At 46.0% G+C, this 16,843-nt stretch overlaps 1 protein-coding gene across 1 annotated transcript in view; it reads right to left on the reverse strand.

Annotated features, from left to right (window-relative positions):
• Positions 1 to 16,643, reverse strand: part of MCOLN1 (mucolipin TRP cation channel 1) — a 30,777-nt gene extending 14,134 nt beyond the window's left edge. Inside the window, exons 1-3 of the mRNA XM_073588765.1 lie at positions 16,467 to 16,643; positions 2,161 to 2,357; positions 1,599 to 1,766 (exon numbers count right to left, since the gene is read on the reverse strand). Of these exons, the coding sequence (XP_073444866.1) occupies positions 1,599 to 1,766; positions 2,161 to 2,357; positions 16,467 to 16,530 (429 nt within the window). The 5' untranslated portion in view covers positions 16,531 to 16,643. The remainder of the gene's footprint in view (positions 1 to 1,598; positions 1,767 to 2,160; positions 2,358 to 16,466) is intronic.
• Positions 16,644 to 16,843: the final 200 nt, after the last annotated feature.

Here is a 16,843-nt window from a genome sequence, read left to right on the forward strand (position 1 = left end):
TCCTGCTCCTTCCCTTTGTTCTTGGATTAGTCCCATGGCACTGGTTGCATGACATGTGGGATAACATGGAGGCTATATGGTTAGCCAGGTCCCAAATTACCATGGGACTCTCTATTGGATACAATTATGTCTGTATGGGGGGGGGGGGGGTTACCATTTGGGGAAAGTAGTCTTGGCCATTACAGATACTTAATTTTTGATAGCTTGGCGTCATACGTCCTGGTTTTTGGTGTTCATTAAAATGCATTGTCTATATTTGTAATGCCTTTTAACTATTTGTATTTAGCAATAAAGATTCTTTGTATTTTTATTGAAAACTCCTGTGGCTCTCTGGCTTTCTATGTCCAAGCACAGCAGCAAAACAGAATGGCTGAAAAAGGAAAGAATCAAGGTGCTGCAATGGCCGAGTCAATGTCTAGACCACAACCCAATTGAAATATCGTGGTGGAAGGTTAAGAGCCATGCAGAAACGAATCCCCACAAACCTCTTGGAACTTACACAATACTGTAGAGAGTCGGTAAAACTCTTCCAGACTGATAAAGTCTTAGGGTATGTGCACACGTTGCAGATCCGCTGCAGATTACCTAGTGCAAATCTATGGGAAATAAAAACCGCTGTGCACATGCTGCGGAAACATCTGCGCTGAAACGCAGCAGTTTATTTTCCACAGCATGTCAATTCCTTGCGAGGAATCCACAGCGTTTTTACACCCATTCCTTTATAGGAATCTGCAGGTGTAAAAAAAGCAGGCGAAATCCCCACAAAAAACGCGTGGATTTTGACCTGCGGATTCTGCCAAAAGTAGATAACGCGCAGAGAATTCTGCGCACGAATACGCAACGTGTGCACATACACCTATAGAAACTGATTACGTCAAGTTATTGCGGCTAAAAGATGGTTCTTCAAGCTGCGGATTCAGGGGAGCACTTAAATTTTTCACACACTCTCTGGACTGTGTTGGCACTGTATCTCCCGGGTATTGCACGACATTATGTCATACAACTCCTGCTGCCAATTCGCACTGACTTCACTTTCTTCTCCTTTGCACAAATCAGACATCCAGAGGAAGTGAGCGTGCAGCCGCAGCTCTTGCTTTCTCCAGATGTCTTGATTTGTCTAAGGAGAGGAGACTCAGAGTTAAGCCTGAGCTAACTGGCCGTAGGGCATGCGAGACAATGTAAAGAGATCCCCAGGGAATTGTCATGTCAAGCAAGACTTGTAAAAGCTAGTGCCAACATTGGAAGGGAGTATAAGGCTGGGGTCAGACTTGCACGTCAATACCTGGCATTTCTATGCAGCTGAACGCTCCGATACGAGTGCCGGGTATTGAAATGTGAGACTTGTCCGAGTTTCTCACAAGTCTGACCCCGGCCTAAGGGCTATTGTCTTACAAGGAGGGGTTGTTTTAGTAGTGGACAACCCACTTTTTTTTTTTCTTTTTTAAGAGAGGACATGTGACTATTGAAGAAAAGGTGAGACACAGGAGGATGGACCGACTACCCTAAATGTCAGGAGACACGCAAGGCCAGGTAGAATACACATACTGCTAGCTACACAAGTGTATGACGAGCGTATGGGTTACAGTAATGTCCCTCACCTGCTCCACTGCATAAAACAGGTGCTCGTAGACGTCGCTCTGGGTGTAGACGGCGTAGGTCTTATCCGAATCGTCCGTGTAATCCTTCAGGAAGAGATGCTTAAACGCCACCGTGTTCTCCTCCTTAAACTGCACAACCATCTGATTACTGAGACCAAACAGGATGAGCTGCGAGAGAAAGGACAGGGATGAGGAGGACGGCCGCCAGCTCGCCTCACAAGACAATTCTGCTCTGCAGCTAGATTACAGCAATGCCATCGATGGCCAGTGGGGTTTTTTTTTTTTTTTTTTTTTAAAGGTTAATATAAAATATAATGTCCTATGAAAGTTAATAAAGTAAAACAATAACTTTTTTTTAAGCTGGAGTCTGAACATTTCTATCACTTGCAACCAATACATTCAGTATTTGTAAGCCAAAACCAGGAGTGGAACAACGAGAGTTAAAGTATTTATTCTGTATTTATCACCCACTCCAGTTTTTTTTGGAAGCTAAATCCGGAAGGTGTGAACAGGGTTTAACTCAGACCCTGACCGCACAGTCCTGAATGAATGCGAGCCATACCTGTACTGTGACCAACATGATCTTGATTAGCTGCAGGGCCAATTTGTACGGTTTCCTCCCCTTGGCTCTGTACTTGTCACAAGGGCTCATAAAGAAGTACTTCAGCCGCCGCCGAAGCTGCACCTCCTCCGGGCTGGATCCTTCACACAACCGGGAGCCATAGCAGGGCGACGGAGACAGGAGGCGCTGACGCTCGGCTACAAAACAGATCAGGACAAAAAAAAAAAAAAACACCACGTTATGTTGGCCACATCGTGTACAGTACAGCCGTGAATAAATATCACTTTAAGGAAGTTCTCAGATATTATCAACTTCACCCATTTTTTTTTTTTTTCGGACAAAGCATCTTCAGTCCACTGCCATCTCCTGAATGAAATTTTTTTTTTCTCCTCTCTCATAAAACAAAGTCTGACCCACATTACAGATGAGGACTATGGAGTCGGAAAAACACACACACACACACACACCACCTGCCAAGTAAGAAGTGGGTCACAGTACAGAACAATGGGCCTTTGACATCGGCCCTTTGGGATGTGAGCGGCGAAATTATGGTGCAAAATAAGCAAAAACAAAGACATAGCTATAAATAATGGAATATATGAAGTGGAAATTCAAAGAAGAAAAATAAAAAAAAAATAAATAAATTAAAAAAAAGGCATTATTCGCAAGCAATATTGACCGAGACACGCTCTCACATACTCAAACAGGGAGTGATAGAACAAAAGGCAGCGGGAAGATGTACCTGATAATAAAGGGAAGGACATGATGTTGTGCCAAGACCCGATGGTATCCTGTGTTTAATTTAAAAATCCACCAGGCTTCTCCATTCCTCAATGTCACCTCCTCTAATAGGTTTATGGATTTTTTTCTATGGCGTAGATTCTCAATGACTCAAGATTACTACGATGACAATCTAGAAGATGTTTGGAAACCTGGGATTTTTCTTGCTCAAAGCGATGAAAAAAAATTTGCAAAGCAGAAGCAAAACTCATGGACATGAAAAAAAAGACGCAAGTTGGAGCGCGACCTTCATGATTACTTTACAGATCAGGTGTATGAGTGGGGCTGGTGGGTTAACGTGAGTAAATCTACCAAATCTATCCCAACACGACCCAAACACCGCCCCAATACTGTTCCAACACAAAGACGGGTGACTTAGTTCCTTGGATTTGGATACTTCAGCTGGAGCCACCAAGGGACTCTGACTCAGAACCGACGCAAGTGTCAAAAAAAAAAAAAAAAAAAAAAAAAACACCTTATTTCAAGAAATACAAACACCCTCCTTTAAACAGAAGAAAAAAGTATTTGAAGAAAAGGAAGGAAACATCAATCCAAACAGAGGCACACCAAGGCATCATCTCAAGAACCTTCACTAGGTCACTTTGATGTTGTTAACCGGTCTTCTTTTGAACTCACACCAGATCAACAGGAACGCTAATCCTATGGACGCCGCTTTGTTCCAAGTTGTAATTTCAATCTTTCTACCACCATTTGTGATGTTAATAGATTCATTAGAAATATAACTCTGAAACTGCATTTCAATGAACAAATAGCAGAAGTAGAGAAAAAGTGCTAAAGTCCAAGCCAAGATCTTTAAAACCCTTAATCTTGCGGAACAACTGTCACGTATGTGCCGGCATGATTTACAGGAGGGTGATGTGGATTGTGCCGATAACATGGTTTCAGCTAATCCTCACCTGTGTTCCCAATCCAAACTACTATCCTGTGCAATCTAGAAGGCCGGTCATGGACAAATACCAAAACGTAATTGAAGCAGAGTGGAGAGCCTTCTCTGGGAACTTACCAGACGCTCTAACAATAATAATCTGACACCCATTTGAAGATTGCTCTGGAACAGTTAAAAACAAATGACACTTTGATAATCAAAGATTCTGATAAAGGTGGTTCTGTCGTAATAATGAATAAACAGGATTATATTAGTTGGGATGAAAATATGTTACATGGCACCACTATCTATGAGCACCTGTCTGGTAACCCTGTAGGGACTAGGAAGGACCATATCTTTAAGATCATAGATGAGTGTTTTCATCTGGGTTTTTTCAGTAAAAGAATATTTACAGGTTTCTAACCCAGTAACCCCCCATCTTGTATGCTTTACCCAAGACGCACAAGTGTTTGAACCCCCCGATGAGACCCAGTCTCGGGCATTGGCTCTCTTGGTGAGAGACTGAGCAAGTGGCTTGATCTGCTTGTCCAGCCTCTCGTCCAGAGAGCACCGGGATCTCTCAAAGATAACACATCTGTACTAAGTGCTATGGAGGGTTTTATTTTGCATTCTAATTCCTCATGGATTACCTCAGACGTAGTCTCTCTATACACATCCATTCCCCATAAAGTGACCCTTTTTGCATTTAAATTTAACTTGCAAAAAATAGTGATTTTCCACAAAACTTCATTCTTGAAGTTTTTTTTTTTGTTTTTTTTTCCCTTCTTAACAACCATTTGTTTCAATCAAATTTTTTATAGGCAAATTAACAGCGTGCCTATGGGGGCAAAACACTCCCCCTCTCTCGTGATGAGTTGGTGAGAGGAGTTGTATGTAAACACTTGATAATCCATTTAAAGATCATATTCTATGGTACGGTAGATACATCGATGACGTCATTGTATGGGGTTCCGACGTATCTACCGTACAGGACTTGAGGTCCTACTGCAATCCCTTCAATTTAAAGTTTACTGCTCATCAAAATACCTCAAATATAGATTTTCTTGATCTAACTGAGGGATATATCGGAAGAGTTCGTTATTACTCCTACATTTAGGAAAAGTACTGCGGGTAACACTATACTACATGCCAATAGCCATCCCAAGCACCCTATTAGAAGTATCCCTGCGGGTGAAATGCCTAGCATCTCTCCTGCATTGTATGTGATATTGTCTGTTTCAGGCTTTGTAAGAAGTCTTTTTATTTTAACTATGCTGCCACTTTTTCATGCATTAATCTGTTGTGTTCAACACTATGGTTATTTCACATGTTTTTATGTTTGTGCATGAGTGCAGTTCTTTTTGTGCTGACACTTCAGGGCAATAATGCTAATCATCTATTTTACTGGCGTGCGCACCGGATCACGGTTTGACGAAAGCGAGGCACAGTTCTGTGTTATCATGATTAAGGGTGCTTAGTCTCCAGAAATGCAGCGATATCGCCACTTGGCTTTTACTGTGCTGATGATTTTGTCCTCGGTCTAAGAAGTTTGTGGGTGAATACATTTTTGGCTTTCACCAAGTTGTTGAGCTGGACGTCTCTCTTGGAAATGTAGAGTTACCGTACCTATTAATTTAAGGGGTTTTTTTTTCTTTTTTAGGTGACATTAAAGTGCAGGCTGCGTAATATCAGGTACAGCCACTACCAAACACAAAGCGGTGCCTGGTAAGTGGCCCGGGCTCTCCGGCCCGATCCAGTCAGCTGATCGGTCAATCACATGCCATACTTGTCAGGATGCCATTAGGAGTGGCAAAAAACAAAAAGGTTTTTTTTTTTTAAATTGAGGAAAATGATTAATTGTGGAACTTATTTCCCCCCCATATCTATTGATTAAGACGTATTTTGCTTCTGGGAGAAAAAACAAAAAAACCTGCATTAAAATAAATTAGTCATACCATCTAGGAAGCTCGGTTGTGGTAGTATCGTTTGGGCCAGGACGACTGCGATTATTGCTGGAATAATGAATTCTGAATTATACCAACATATTGTAGGAGAAAATGTCAGGACTAGCGATGAGTGAATGCTATCCGACTGTCTTCGGCGTGCTCGAATAATAAGGTTGAGTCCCCGGTGGCTGCATGACTCGTCTGTTTTGTTAGACAATCCGGGCAGGTGTTGAGGCCATCGAATAGCAGCGAGACATGCAGACACGGGGACAGGAATATATTATGGGAGCACGCCGAAGTCACTCGGTTAGCACCCGAGCATGCTGAGATAACACCTTATCTGAGGACGTTCACTCATCACTATTCAGGATATCTGCATCTCAAGAGAACAAGGATCATACAGCAAGACAAACGCGTTTGTCTACTACTGACAGATCCCCTCGCAATCTATGTTTCATATCTACCTTGCAAAACCGCTTTTCAGCCATGTTAGCACCACTGAATTTCACATCAGCATTCTGATTTCTATTAGACTTTCTGATTTTTACACTCCTGGTTTTTGCTTATAAATACTGTATTGTAACTGTAGCCACATACTCCCTCCCCCAGGTGCCGTTCCAGCACCGTCTCTCCTGATGATTGTGTAACATCACATTACCCCTGCAGCCAATCAGCAGCTCCTTCACTCTTCCCACCTTCGGACAAGTCACTTACATCCAGAGGAAGCGAGTGCTGCCGTTTTCGCGCTTTCCCTGGGTGTGACTTGTCCGAAGGGGAGAGCAAAGCGGCCGCCGATTGGCTGCAGGGGTCATGTGATGTTACACGGTTACACCATCACCAAGAGAGACTGTGCGGGAACGGTACAAGGGCTTGGCATCAGTAGCTGTCATTTACACAAAGCCCTAGGTTTAGTAATAAAAAGGTGTCAGCCCGATACCCTCGCTACTAAGGCAGTAAGTAAACACACGCACACTGTAACCAGCCTATGTAGGCACCTTAACAGAATGAACCTACATGGGTTACAGCCTATTTAAAAAATAAATAAAAGTTGAGTAACTTAAATAACCAGCAGAGGGAAAGCTGACAGCTGTGGGCAGATGTTAATATTCTAGGAGCCATAAAGGTTCCCAGGCTATTAATATCAGCTCACAGCTGTCAGCTTAGCCTTTACTGGTTAGTTTACAGGGGGGCTCCGGAGGAAAAAAAAGAAAAAAAAAAAAAACCTACAATTTAACATAGGGTCCCCCTATAAAATCAAACCAGCAAAGACTAGACACTTCAGGATTTTCATTGAGTTAGCTTGCATAAGGCTTCCATAGCATTTCTGGCCCATTTCCGTGAGGAAAAAACGCCGCAAGGGACGCACCGTCTGCACAAAGCCTAAGACACATACAGATAAACAGGGTGAGCGTGATATAGAAGTACTCGGATAGTTAAGTTATACTCCATGGCACTGCTATCAAATACACCACGAGGTGTTCTACAGAAACGTTGTGGAAGGACCTGCAGCGCGCAATTCATGGGAGAAAACGCACCAACATATCAGAGCTGAAGCTGTTTTGTTGGGAGGCATGGGCTAAAATTTCTCCAAGCCGATGTGTGGCACTAATCAACGATTACAGGAAACGTCTAGATGCAGTTATTGCTGCCAAAGGGCGTCACATACATGCGACGTCGGATCATTTTCCCAAAAAAAAAAAAAAAAAAAAAAAAAAAGCAGCAGCATGCTGCCATTTCACTCAAGTCTAGGGATACGTAGAAAACATTGGACTGCACTTGGATGACACCTGAGTGCAGTCTGATTTCTGCAGATTCACAGAATGGAGAAATCTTGTTCCCCATCTTCTCTCCAGTGCTGCAATTCATAGATATACATACCGGACTAAGAAGGGAAATTCACCACTCAGGACCCGACCCTGTTTACATCCCCCCCCCCCCCCCAAAATGACAAGACGTAAAACAGCCGCGCACCTACAACAAGTTCTCACATATCAGACAGACCTTCAAGTAAGTATTTTCTGAGAGAAAAGCTGTGGCATTTTACAACGCAAAAGGTATTAAGAAATCTCTTGCACAAACGGCTAAATATATTTGCAGCGTAAATTGATGAGAGCTGTGGGTTTGAGATTAACTTTAGTTAAGGCTGCGGAGGTTGAGACAAGTTAAACCCTTTGCATGGCAAAGAGTGAAACGTGCATCTCCTTACACCTCGGCAACGATATGGCAGGCCCGCTGCGGAGAGGCAACACAGGAAGTTACCCCTTTTTACTGAATTACTAATAAGTAATGATGAGCGATCGTGCTTGGATAAGGCATTATCTCAGCATGCTCCAGTGCTGAGTGACTTCAGCGTGCATGAAAAGCCGGATTACTTACCGGTAATGCTCTTTTAATGAGTCCACGACAGCACCCACTGGAGGTATTGGATCCGCCCATTTGGAACAGGAAACCCTACAGGAAAGATAAAAGGGGCGGTCCGCCTTTCCTCCTCAGTTTTACGTTTCAGAGTACTAGAAGGACCGCCAAGGATTAGGCAATGTTCTCTTATTTTAACATCTTTCTTATCCATTATTTGGTAATACTTTAACTATTGATATCTTTAGGGGGGGAAGTGAACGGGTGCTGTCGTGGACTCATTAAAAGAGCATTACCGGTAAGTAATCCGGCTTTTTACTCTTCGCCACGACAGCACCCACTGGAGAGATTCCAGAGACCATCACCTGGGTGGGACCACCGTGCTAAGGACAGTCCTGCCAAAGCTTAAGTCAGAGGTTGATGAAAGATCAAGTCTGTAGTGGTTATAGAAGGTAGAAGGGGATGACCAAACTGCCGCCTTACATATAGTTTCAATCGGAACATCTCCCTTTTCCGCCCAAGAGGTTGCCATTGCCCTGGTGGAATGCGCCCTGATGTTCCCTGGAGGATCTTCGTTTTTTGCGGAGTAGGCTAAACGAATGGCCTCTCTGATCCACCGGGAAATGGTGCTCTTCGTGACTCCATACCCCTTCTTACAGCCCTGAAATGAAACAAATAGGGCCCTACTCTGCCTCCAACTGTTGGACCTCTCAATACATTTTAGGACAGTTCTTTTGACGTCCAGAGTATGGAACCTCTGCTCTTCCGGAGTAGAGGGATTTTTATAGAAGGTTGGGAGGAGTATCTCCTGAGATCTATGGTATTTTGTTGCCACTTTTGGCAGGTAGGCAGGGTCTGGTTTTAATACCAATCTGTCTTGGTATTCTTGAAAAAAGGGTGGATCTATTGACAAGGCCTGAATATCACCCACTCTTCTAGCTGAGGTCAGTGCTACCAAGAGGGCCATTTTAAGTGCTAAGTATTTGAAGGGTATTGTGTCGATCGGCTCAAAGGGGTCTACCGTTAGGGCGTCTAAGACCAGATTTAGATCCCATGTAGGGACGGAGGGTATGTGGATTGGAGCTATTCGTTCACATGCTGTAATAAAACGAGTTATCCATTTGTTGCCTGCTATATTATGGCCATATAGTGCTCCTAATGCCGATATTTGTACTTTCAGTGTATTGACTGCTAAGCCTAAGTCTTTCCCCTTCTGCAGAAATTCCAAGATTGGGATTATCGGAACTTCTGTTGTATGAGGTACTGTATGGAATTGAAGAAATTTTTTCCATATTCTAATGTAAATCTGGGTCGTGGACTGTTTTCTACTTTGTAGTAGTGTAGCAATTAAGGACTCCGAGAATCCTCTTGTCCTCAATAACTGCCTCTCAAATTCCACGCCGTCAAGTGCAAGCTGAGCACTTGAGGGTGGAAAAAGGGGCCTTGGGAGAGTAGATTGGCAGTCGGAAGGACCCAAGGATCTGTTATCGACATAATCTGCAGCCACGAAAACCACGGTCTTTTTGGCCAGAACGGTGCTATTAAGATTATTCTTGCTTTGTCGTCTCTGATCTTCCGAATTACCTGAGGTAGGAGGATCAATGGAGGGAACGCATACGCTAGGTTGAAATTCCATGGAGCTAGAAAGGCGTCCAGTATGTTTGGGTGATCTGACGGAGATAGGGAGGCAAAGGTTTTTATCTGCCTGTTCTCCCTTGTGGCAAAAAGATCCACCTCGGGTTGTCCCCATGCGGCTACTATGTCCCTGAAGACCTTCCGATTGAGGCACCACTCTCCTTGTCGTAGAGTGTGACGGCTTAGGAAGTCTGCCTTTTGATTGCTCTCGCCTCTTATATGAAGGGCCGAGAGGGACAAAAAATAGTTTTCTGCTAAGTTTAAAATTTTTGCCGCTGAAGACATCAGAGTCTCTGATCGAGTTCCTCCTTGTCTGTTTATATATGCCACTGTGGTGGTATTGTCCGACAGGATCCTTACATGCTTCTGTTGGAGCTGCGGAAGGAAGTTGTATAGAGCATAGAACACTGCAGTCAGTTCTTTTAAATTAGATGAATAATCACATTCCTCTTTACTCCACCTTCCCTGACAAAACCCCTTCTCCATGTGGGCTCCCCAGCCCTGGGGACTGGCATCGGTGGTTACAATACAGGATGGAACTATAACCCATGGGACTCCTGAACATAAATGGTCATCATCTAACCACCACTCTAGGGAAGTCAAGACTTCTTGTGACAGGGTTATTTTGCTCTGTAAACGACCACTATGTCGCTTATCCTCCTGGAGGATCTGGTGTTGTAGTGTACGGACATGGTACTGGGCCCACCGGACTGCCGGGGTGCAAGAATTTAGTGATCCTAATAGTGACATTGCTCCTCTTAAGGATACACGTGGTTTATCTATAGCTGCTTGTATTTTTTGTTTTGTGAGGATGATTTTTACCTGGGGTAGTAGACATCTCTGGGTCAAGGAATCTAGTTGAAATCCTAGAAATGTCTGGAGAGATTGCGGATCGAGTCTGGACTTCTGGATATTGATGATCCAGCCAAGGCTCTGAAAAGAGGAGACTGCGTCAGTCACACGTTCAGTACATTGTTTGACTGAATTCCCAATTACTAGGAAGTCGTCTAGATATGGTACAATTAGTGTGTCCTTTTGGCGAAGGTAGGCCATCACTTCTGCCATCACCTTGGTAAATATTCTTGGTGCCGTGGAAAGCCCGAAGGGCATGGCCGCGTATTGGAAATGACGAATCCTGCCCTCGACTTCCACTGCGACTCTTAGGTATTTCTGGAATCTGTTGTGTATAGGGAGATGATAATAAGCATCTTTTAAATCAATCCCTGCCATTACGCAATTTGGGAAAAGAAGCTTTATAGTGGATCTAATCGATTCCATTTTGAAATTATAATTTTTTATAAATGAATTTAGCTTCTTTAAATTAATAATGGTTCTAAATGTACCGTCTGGTTTAGACACCAAAAACAGGGGAGAGTAAAAGCCTCTACCCTGTTGTTCCTCAGGGACGTCAACTAAAACTTTTTTAGCTAGCAGGACTCGAATCTCGTCTTCGAGAGCCTTTTGCTGAAGTGAGGAATTAAGGCGAGTTATAACAAAGAACTCATAGGGGATTCGAAGGAATTCAATCTTTATTCCTTCCTTGATTATATTCAAAATCCATGGGTTTAACGTAATTTGTTCCCATTTGGTAAAAAAAATTTTTAATCTGCCCCCAACCGGTGGGTCTAAACTTTTAATTTTTTTCTCTCCTATATGTTGGCCCTCTGAAGATGGTACCCTTCTGCTTTTCGTCTTTCGTGGCCCATCTCGTTCTGTCCGATTGTCTTCTTCTCCCGAATGGCCGTCTTTTAAAGGTTTTCCTATAAAATGGAATGGGAGAATCACTGAAGGCCTTTTTCCTTTCTTTTGCCTTGGCGAGAATTTCGTCTAAGGCTTTTCCGAAGAGGAACTCACCCTCGCATGGGGTTGCACTAATTTTGGATTTTGATTGTGCATCCCCTTTCCAGCTTTTTATCCAAAGCGCGCGTCTGGCGTTATTCACCAGGGCTGCCGACCTTGCTGCAAGTCTTAGGGTGTCCGCTGAAGCGTCTGCCATAAAGGCAGCTGCCCCTCTTATCAACGGGATGGCTGCACGCAGTTTCTCCCTTGACACTCTTTGCTCAATCTGCTGGTCTAATTGATCTAGCCATACCAGCATTGACCTAGCAGTACATGTGCTGGCTATTGCGGGTTTGAATACCCCGGTGGTGGACTCCCAGGACCTTTTGAGCGAGGATTCAGCCTTTCGGTCCAATGGGTCTGCTAACAATCCTGCGTCCTCGACCGGGATCGAGGTTTGTTTGGAAGTGGAGGATATGACAGCGTCCACCTTTGGTATTTTAGACCATTTTAATAGATCTTCATCAGTGAACGGATACTTCCGTTTTGAAGCGGATGGGAGAAAACCCCTCTGGTCGTGTTTTTCCCATTCCCTTTTGATGAGATCTTTAATTGCCGGTATTACTGGAAATGATCTCCTCTTTTTTTCTGCCAATCCCGCAAACATAATGTCCTGCGCGGTCTGGGCTCCCCTTTCCTCTTCACACCCCATAGTATTCCTAACCGCTTTTACCAGGTTATCTACGCTGTCCAGAGGAAAACATGCGCGTCCTTCCGCCTCCAAGGATGATGATGAGGACGTGGATGCGGAGCCTGAGTTTAACCCCTGTTCTTCCTCTGACTCTGAACTGACAATAACCTGTTTTCTATGCCTGGACTCTGCGGGAGTGCTGGCGCGGTTGATGGCTTGTATTTCCTCCCTAATTATGGCTCGGATATCCTGAGAAGATATCGTCGGCCCCTGCCTGGTCTCTTTCATGCATTGTTTGCAGAGTTTTTTGGGGTAGGAGTCAGGGAGAGGCTCTGAACATAATGCACATTCTTTATGTTTTGTTTTTCCTTTTTTCTTTGACTGAAACGGGAGGTGAGGAGGTTAGCTTAATAGGTAGAGCATCTGCTTTGCACACTCACCCAGTGAAGCTTAATACCGGTTCAGATGGCTGAGACGGTTTGGATCGGGTTTCTGCTGCCTCGCTCCTGCGGGCAGTCTCCGTCCTGGCGCTGCGGTCCCTGGTGGAGCTGCTCCCAGCTGAATCCCCTGCTGGGGTTTGCGACTCTGCGGGGGACGACATGTTCCAATGTTGCAGCGCTGCAGCGCTGTTTTATCTGTATCGTTGCCCCGGAAGTCGCCCTGTCACAGGGCGCATGCGCCGCGTCATCGCCATCTTACCCCGGAAGTTCACCCATTACTTCCGGGGTATGGGAGCGTCGGGCGCCGGCCTGCTCCCGCGCCACCGCTATAAACACACGCGGCTCGCGCGCACATGGCCTCACCATCCACGCTATACCCCCACCGATGGGAATGGGGGGGGGGGGAAATCTCCCGGATGCCAGACCGGCGCGCTCCCTGGTAAGACCGGGCGGCCCTCCCCGGACCCGGCCATTACCACCATGCCACCAGACGAGGGGGGAGCCGTCAAACGGAGTCTCCCCCGACGCTGCCTCCGGACCGCAGCCCCTGCCGTTCCCGAAGAGACCGCACAGGCGGATGCATGGCCCAGGTAAGATCCTGCAGGATCCTGCTCCATTTGGAACAGGAAACCAAAACTGAGGAGGAAAGGCGGACCGCCCCTTTTATCTTTCCTGTAGGGTTTCCTGTTCCAAATGGGCGGATCCGATACCTCCAGTGGGTGCTGTCGTGGCGAAGAGTAAAATATATGTTTTGGTCCCTGCTTCATGTCTTTCAGCATCACATGCAGGGATTGTCTAACAGACTATTCCTGCATGTGTTGATCAGCCGCGAGTCATGCAGCCGCAGGGACTGGAACATAATAGTCAAGCACGCCGAAGTCACTCAGCACCGGAGCATGCTGAGATAACACCTTATCCAAGCACGTTCACTTATCACTAGTAAGAACTCAAAAAGAAGAGATACACTTCATTCACTAGTCAGTAAAACTGACAAGTAAGCTTGTTTGCTCGTTCCCCATGACTTTTACTATGTGCACAGAAGATGCCCACTGGTCCAGATCTACAAGTCTCGGCATTTCCCAGTCATTCAGACAAGATTAGGAAAGTACCTGCCTCCAGCACAGACGAGCTACAAGATCACCGATTCATTATTCCTACTGCAAATACCCAGAACTCCATCCACCTGAGCTACGTGCCGCACAGACCAGTCACTGACAAGACGGCGTAAGAATCCATTAGTACAGGAGAGACGGCGCAGAACATCACCGCCGAGCTTTGCTGCACATCGCCCCCTATACATGTAATCACTTTTCACCATAAGCCTCTGCCACATAGTGCACATAAAATAATACCGCCCCTCTGATATCTTTTCTAGATCCTACAGTCACGCCAAATGAGTGATCAGCCAGGTCACAATTTCACTTTATGAAAAACAATTGAAGTCAATGTCTGACAATAGGGGTAAATTCAAGGATGCCTCTCTGTCTTTTTTTTTGACACGTTGACAGCTTTAAAGCTCTGGTCGATTAGTGCTGAAGTCAGTCTCCGAACGCACATCGGCAGAAACACTGGCTACTGAGCTTAAAATGTGATATTTTAGATTAGAAGCTTTTTTTTTTTTTTTTTTTTTTTAATTTTACACAAGTACCACTAGAGCAGTATTCATTCTGGCCATTAGGTCACAACAGACTGATGATCTGCAGCTTTGCTGTACAGACTAGGGCATGAGAAGCAGAGCCATTTCATCAGTAGATGATAGGCGATCATTACAATTTTATAGTACTGCTGAAGGCCTAAATTAGGCAGGATATTAGACACGGCTCTAAGTTTCTGTATGTAGCGCCCCTGTAACTCCATGATGTCTAGATTTAAAGGGGCACTGTATATTCTGTATATTGCTCTGCCATGTCCTTATAATCAACATAGCTGCTACAAAGCACACATACCCCTATAGCACTGTCTATAAGAGGGTGTGCGCACCCAGCATGGCTTTTTACCCAGGCAAAAAAAAAAAACCTTAAAATCCCACAGAAGACACTCGCATTACAGCCCTTTCCACATTCCACGCCGCATATACGGTTACACACAATCTAATCATGTTCTATGATTGCCAGCAGAAAGCGTCTGGCGTCATTCCCATCTGCTGAATTAGGCCAGAGGCAAAATATCCTGGCGGCGGAGCCATGAGGCCGGTCCCGTGCCCCTGCCCTCGTGAGTCCAACAAGAGACTTAATATAATCCTCACGCTCTTCATCAAACACCACCATCACAGGGTTCTGCACCCGTAATCCTGGATATTCCCACGAATAAGATTTGCATCGTTCCCTTCTAAAGCAACAAGAAGGATATTAATGTGTAACATTTAGATCGTACTTAGCGGTGGTCCGGGTCTGATGTTTGGCCCCATCCTTAGAACAGGTTTTCGTTACCAGACTGGTGTGGGTGGGAGGGGGTCAGAACCCACCAATGTCTTTCCAGCTCTCCCTTCAATGTACCACTGGCAAAAGCGCCACTTCAAACACTATAGCGGCCAAACGTCGGACCACCACTAACCTGACACTGATGACCCCCACCCTAAAGGAAGAGTAAGACGGCCATATCTTGGACGAGGATCATATCGCAATGCTTGGACTGGCCGGCAGCTCTACCCACCCGAGCACGACAGCAGCACAGAAATACATGCCATCACGCTCCAGCCGGGAGAGCCACCGGCCAGTCCGAGCATCGCATTCATCGCCTGAATTATGCGGCCGACAGATTCTTCCCTTAGGACAGATGGCGATAATACAAGTCATGGACGGCCACTTTAAGGGGATAGTCCAATCTCAAAGTTTACATGGGCGAGATGGGAACAATCCATCCAGGCACCGACCGCTAGAGGAGGCGATGCGGGAACAGCTGAGAACCGCTTCTGTAACGCCTACAGAAACTAATGAGAGTCACGACACCCGCGCCTTGGTCAGCTTCCCCCACCTCCCGTGGTTGGAGCTGGGCGAATCTTTCCCGTGTCAGCCATGAAGGACATAACCCGTCACAGACAGTTATGGCATCTCCAGACATTGGATGTGCGCCCTGCATCTATAGCCGGACCCCCTATAAAGGTAGGGGCTCACCCACTACTATGGGGGTCTGCAGAGTGCTCAGTCTCTCCTACCATCAGCCTCAATGTTCTGGTTCTCTGGTGGGTGCTCACAGCTCCTGCAGGTATGCCCTCGCCGGTGGTCCCATACAGCCCCGTCACACCCTGTGTACTGGAGGTCCCTGTGCAAACCAAAGGCAAAACTACTGTGTTACCAAGGTGAGTACGTCCAAGAATGAGAGGGGGCAAAGGTCACCCTGGGGTCACAGGACGGTCACGGCCGGTACACCCTGAACGCCACACAGATCAGGATGAGAGGGGAACATGGCTGCAGCAACGTGTGAGTGCAGCCCAAGGAAGGATGAAGTGTCACTGCGGTCCTGGAGCGGGCAGAGTTTAATCCAAAAGCAGCATGATGTAGGGGCAGAGACCCTGACTCCAGGGATTTGTGTTTTTTTAAAGAGCCAATGCCCCCCCCTCCCAAAAAAGAAAAAAAGGGAGGCACTAGGATGTGGTTGATCGTAACCCTCTCCAACAGGAGAGCAGCCCCCAATAAATCAATCCCAGACCCCCCAGACCAGAAAGCCACAGCAAGTGGTGAGGCTTAGGGGGAGTCCGCCTGTCTCCCAGCACAACTTGGAGCCAAACTAGAGAACCAGATGGGGAAGAAAACCCATAGCTGCACCCGTAAGGGGTTAACAACAGAGCCCGGTACCTGCTGTGGCTGGGCCGGACTTAGGGTTGTCGCTCAGGCTGCGGCTCCGGCGCATGGAGCCCATCGTGTCTCATCTGCTGTGTCCGCGGGAGCCCGCTCAGCCTCCGTCCCATCAGTTCTCCCCTCCGCCTGGCTCTGATCAGCTGACCTTCCCTGTCCGGTCATATGACCAAGCCATCTGCCCCGCCCACCTGCACGTCACCTTCAAAGCTCCGCCAAGGGGGGGGGGAATATTGGACGGCGGTGACGTCATGACGATGGGGCCGGTCTACAAAACTCTTTCCTGTGATTGGCACGTTTACTCGCGGCAGACCACGCCCATTCATTTAAGAGCGTTGATTAGTGAAATAGTCATGTCAACAAGCCCCGCCTCTAAG

The sequence above is a fragment of the Dendrobates tinctorius genome, unplaced genomic scaffold (assembly GCF_039654945.1).
Source record: "Dendrobates tinctorius isolate UK_male_01 unplaced genomic scaffold, ASM3965494v1 ptg000104l, whole genome shotgun sequence".
Taxonomy (NCBI): Eukaryota; Metazoa; Chordata; class Amphibia; order Anura; family Dendrobatidae; genus Dendrobates; species Dendrobates tinctorius.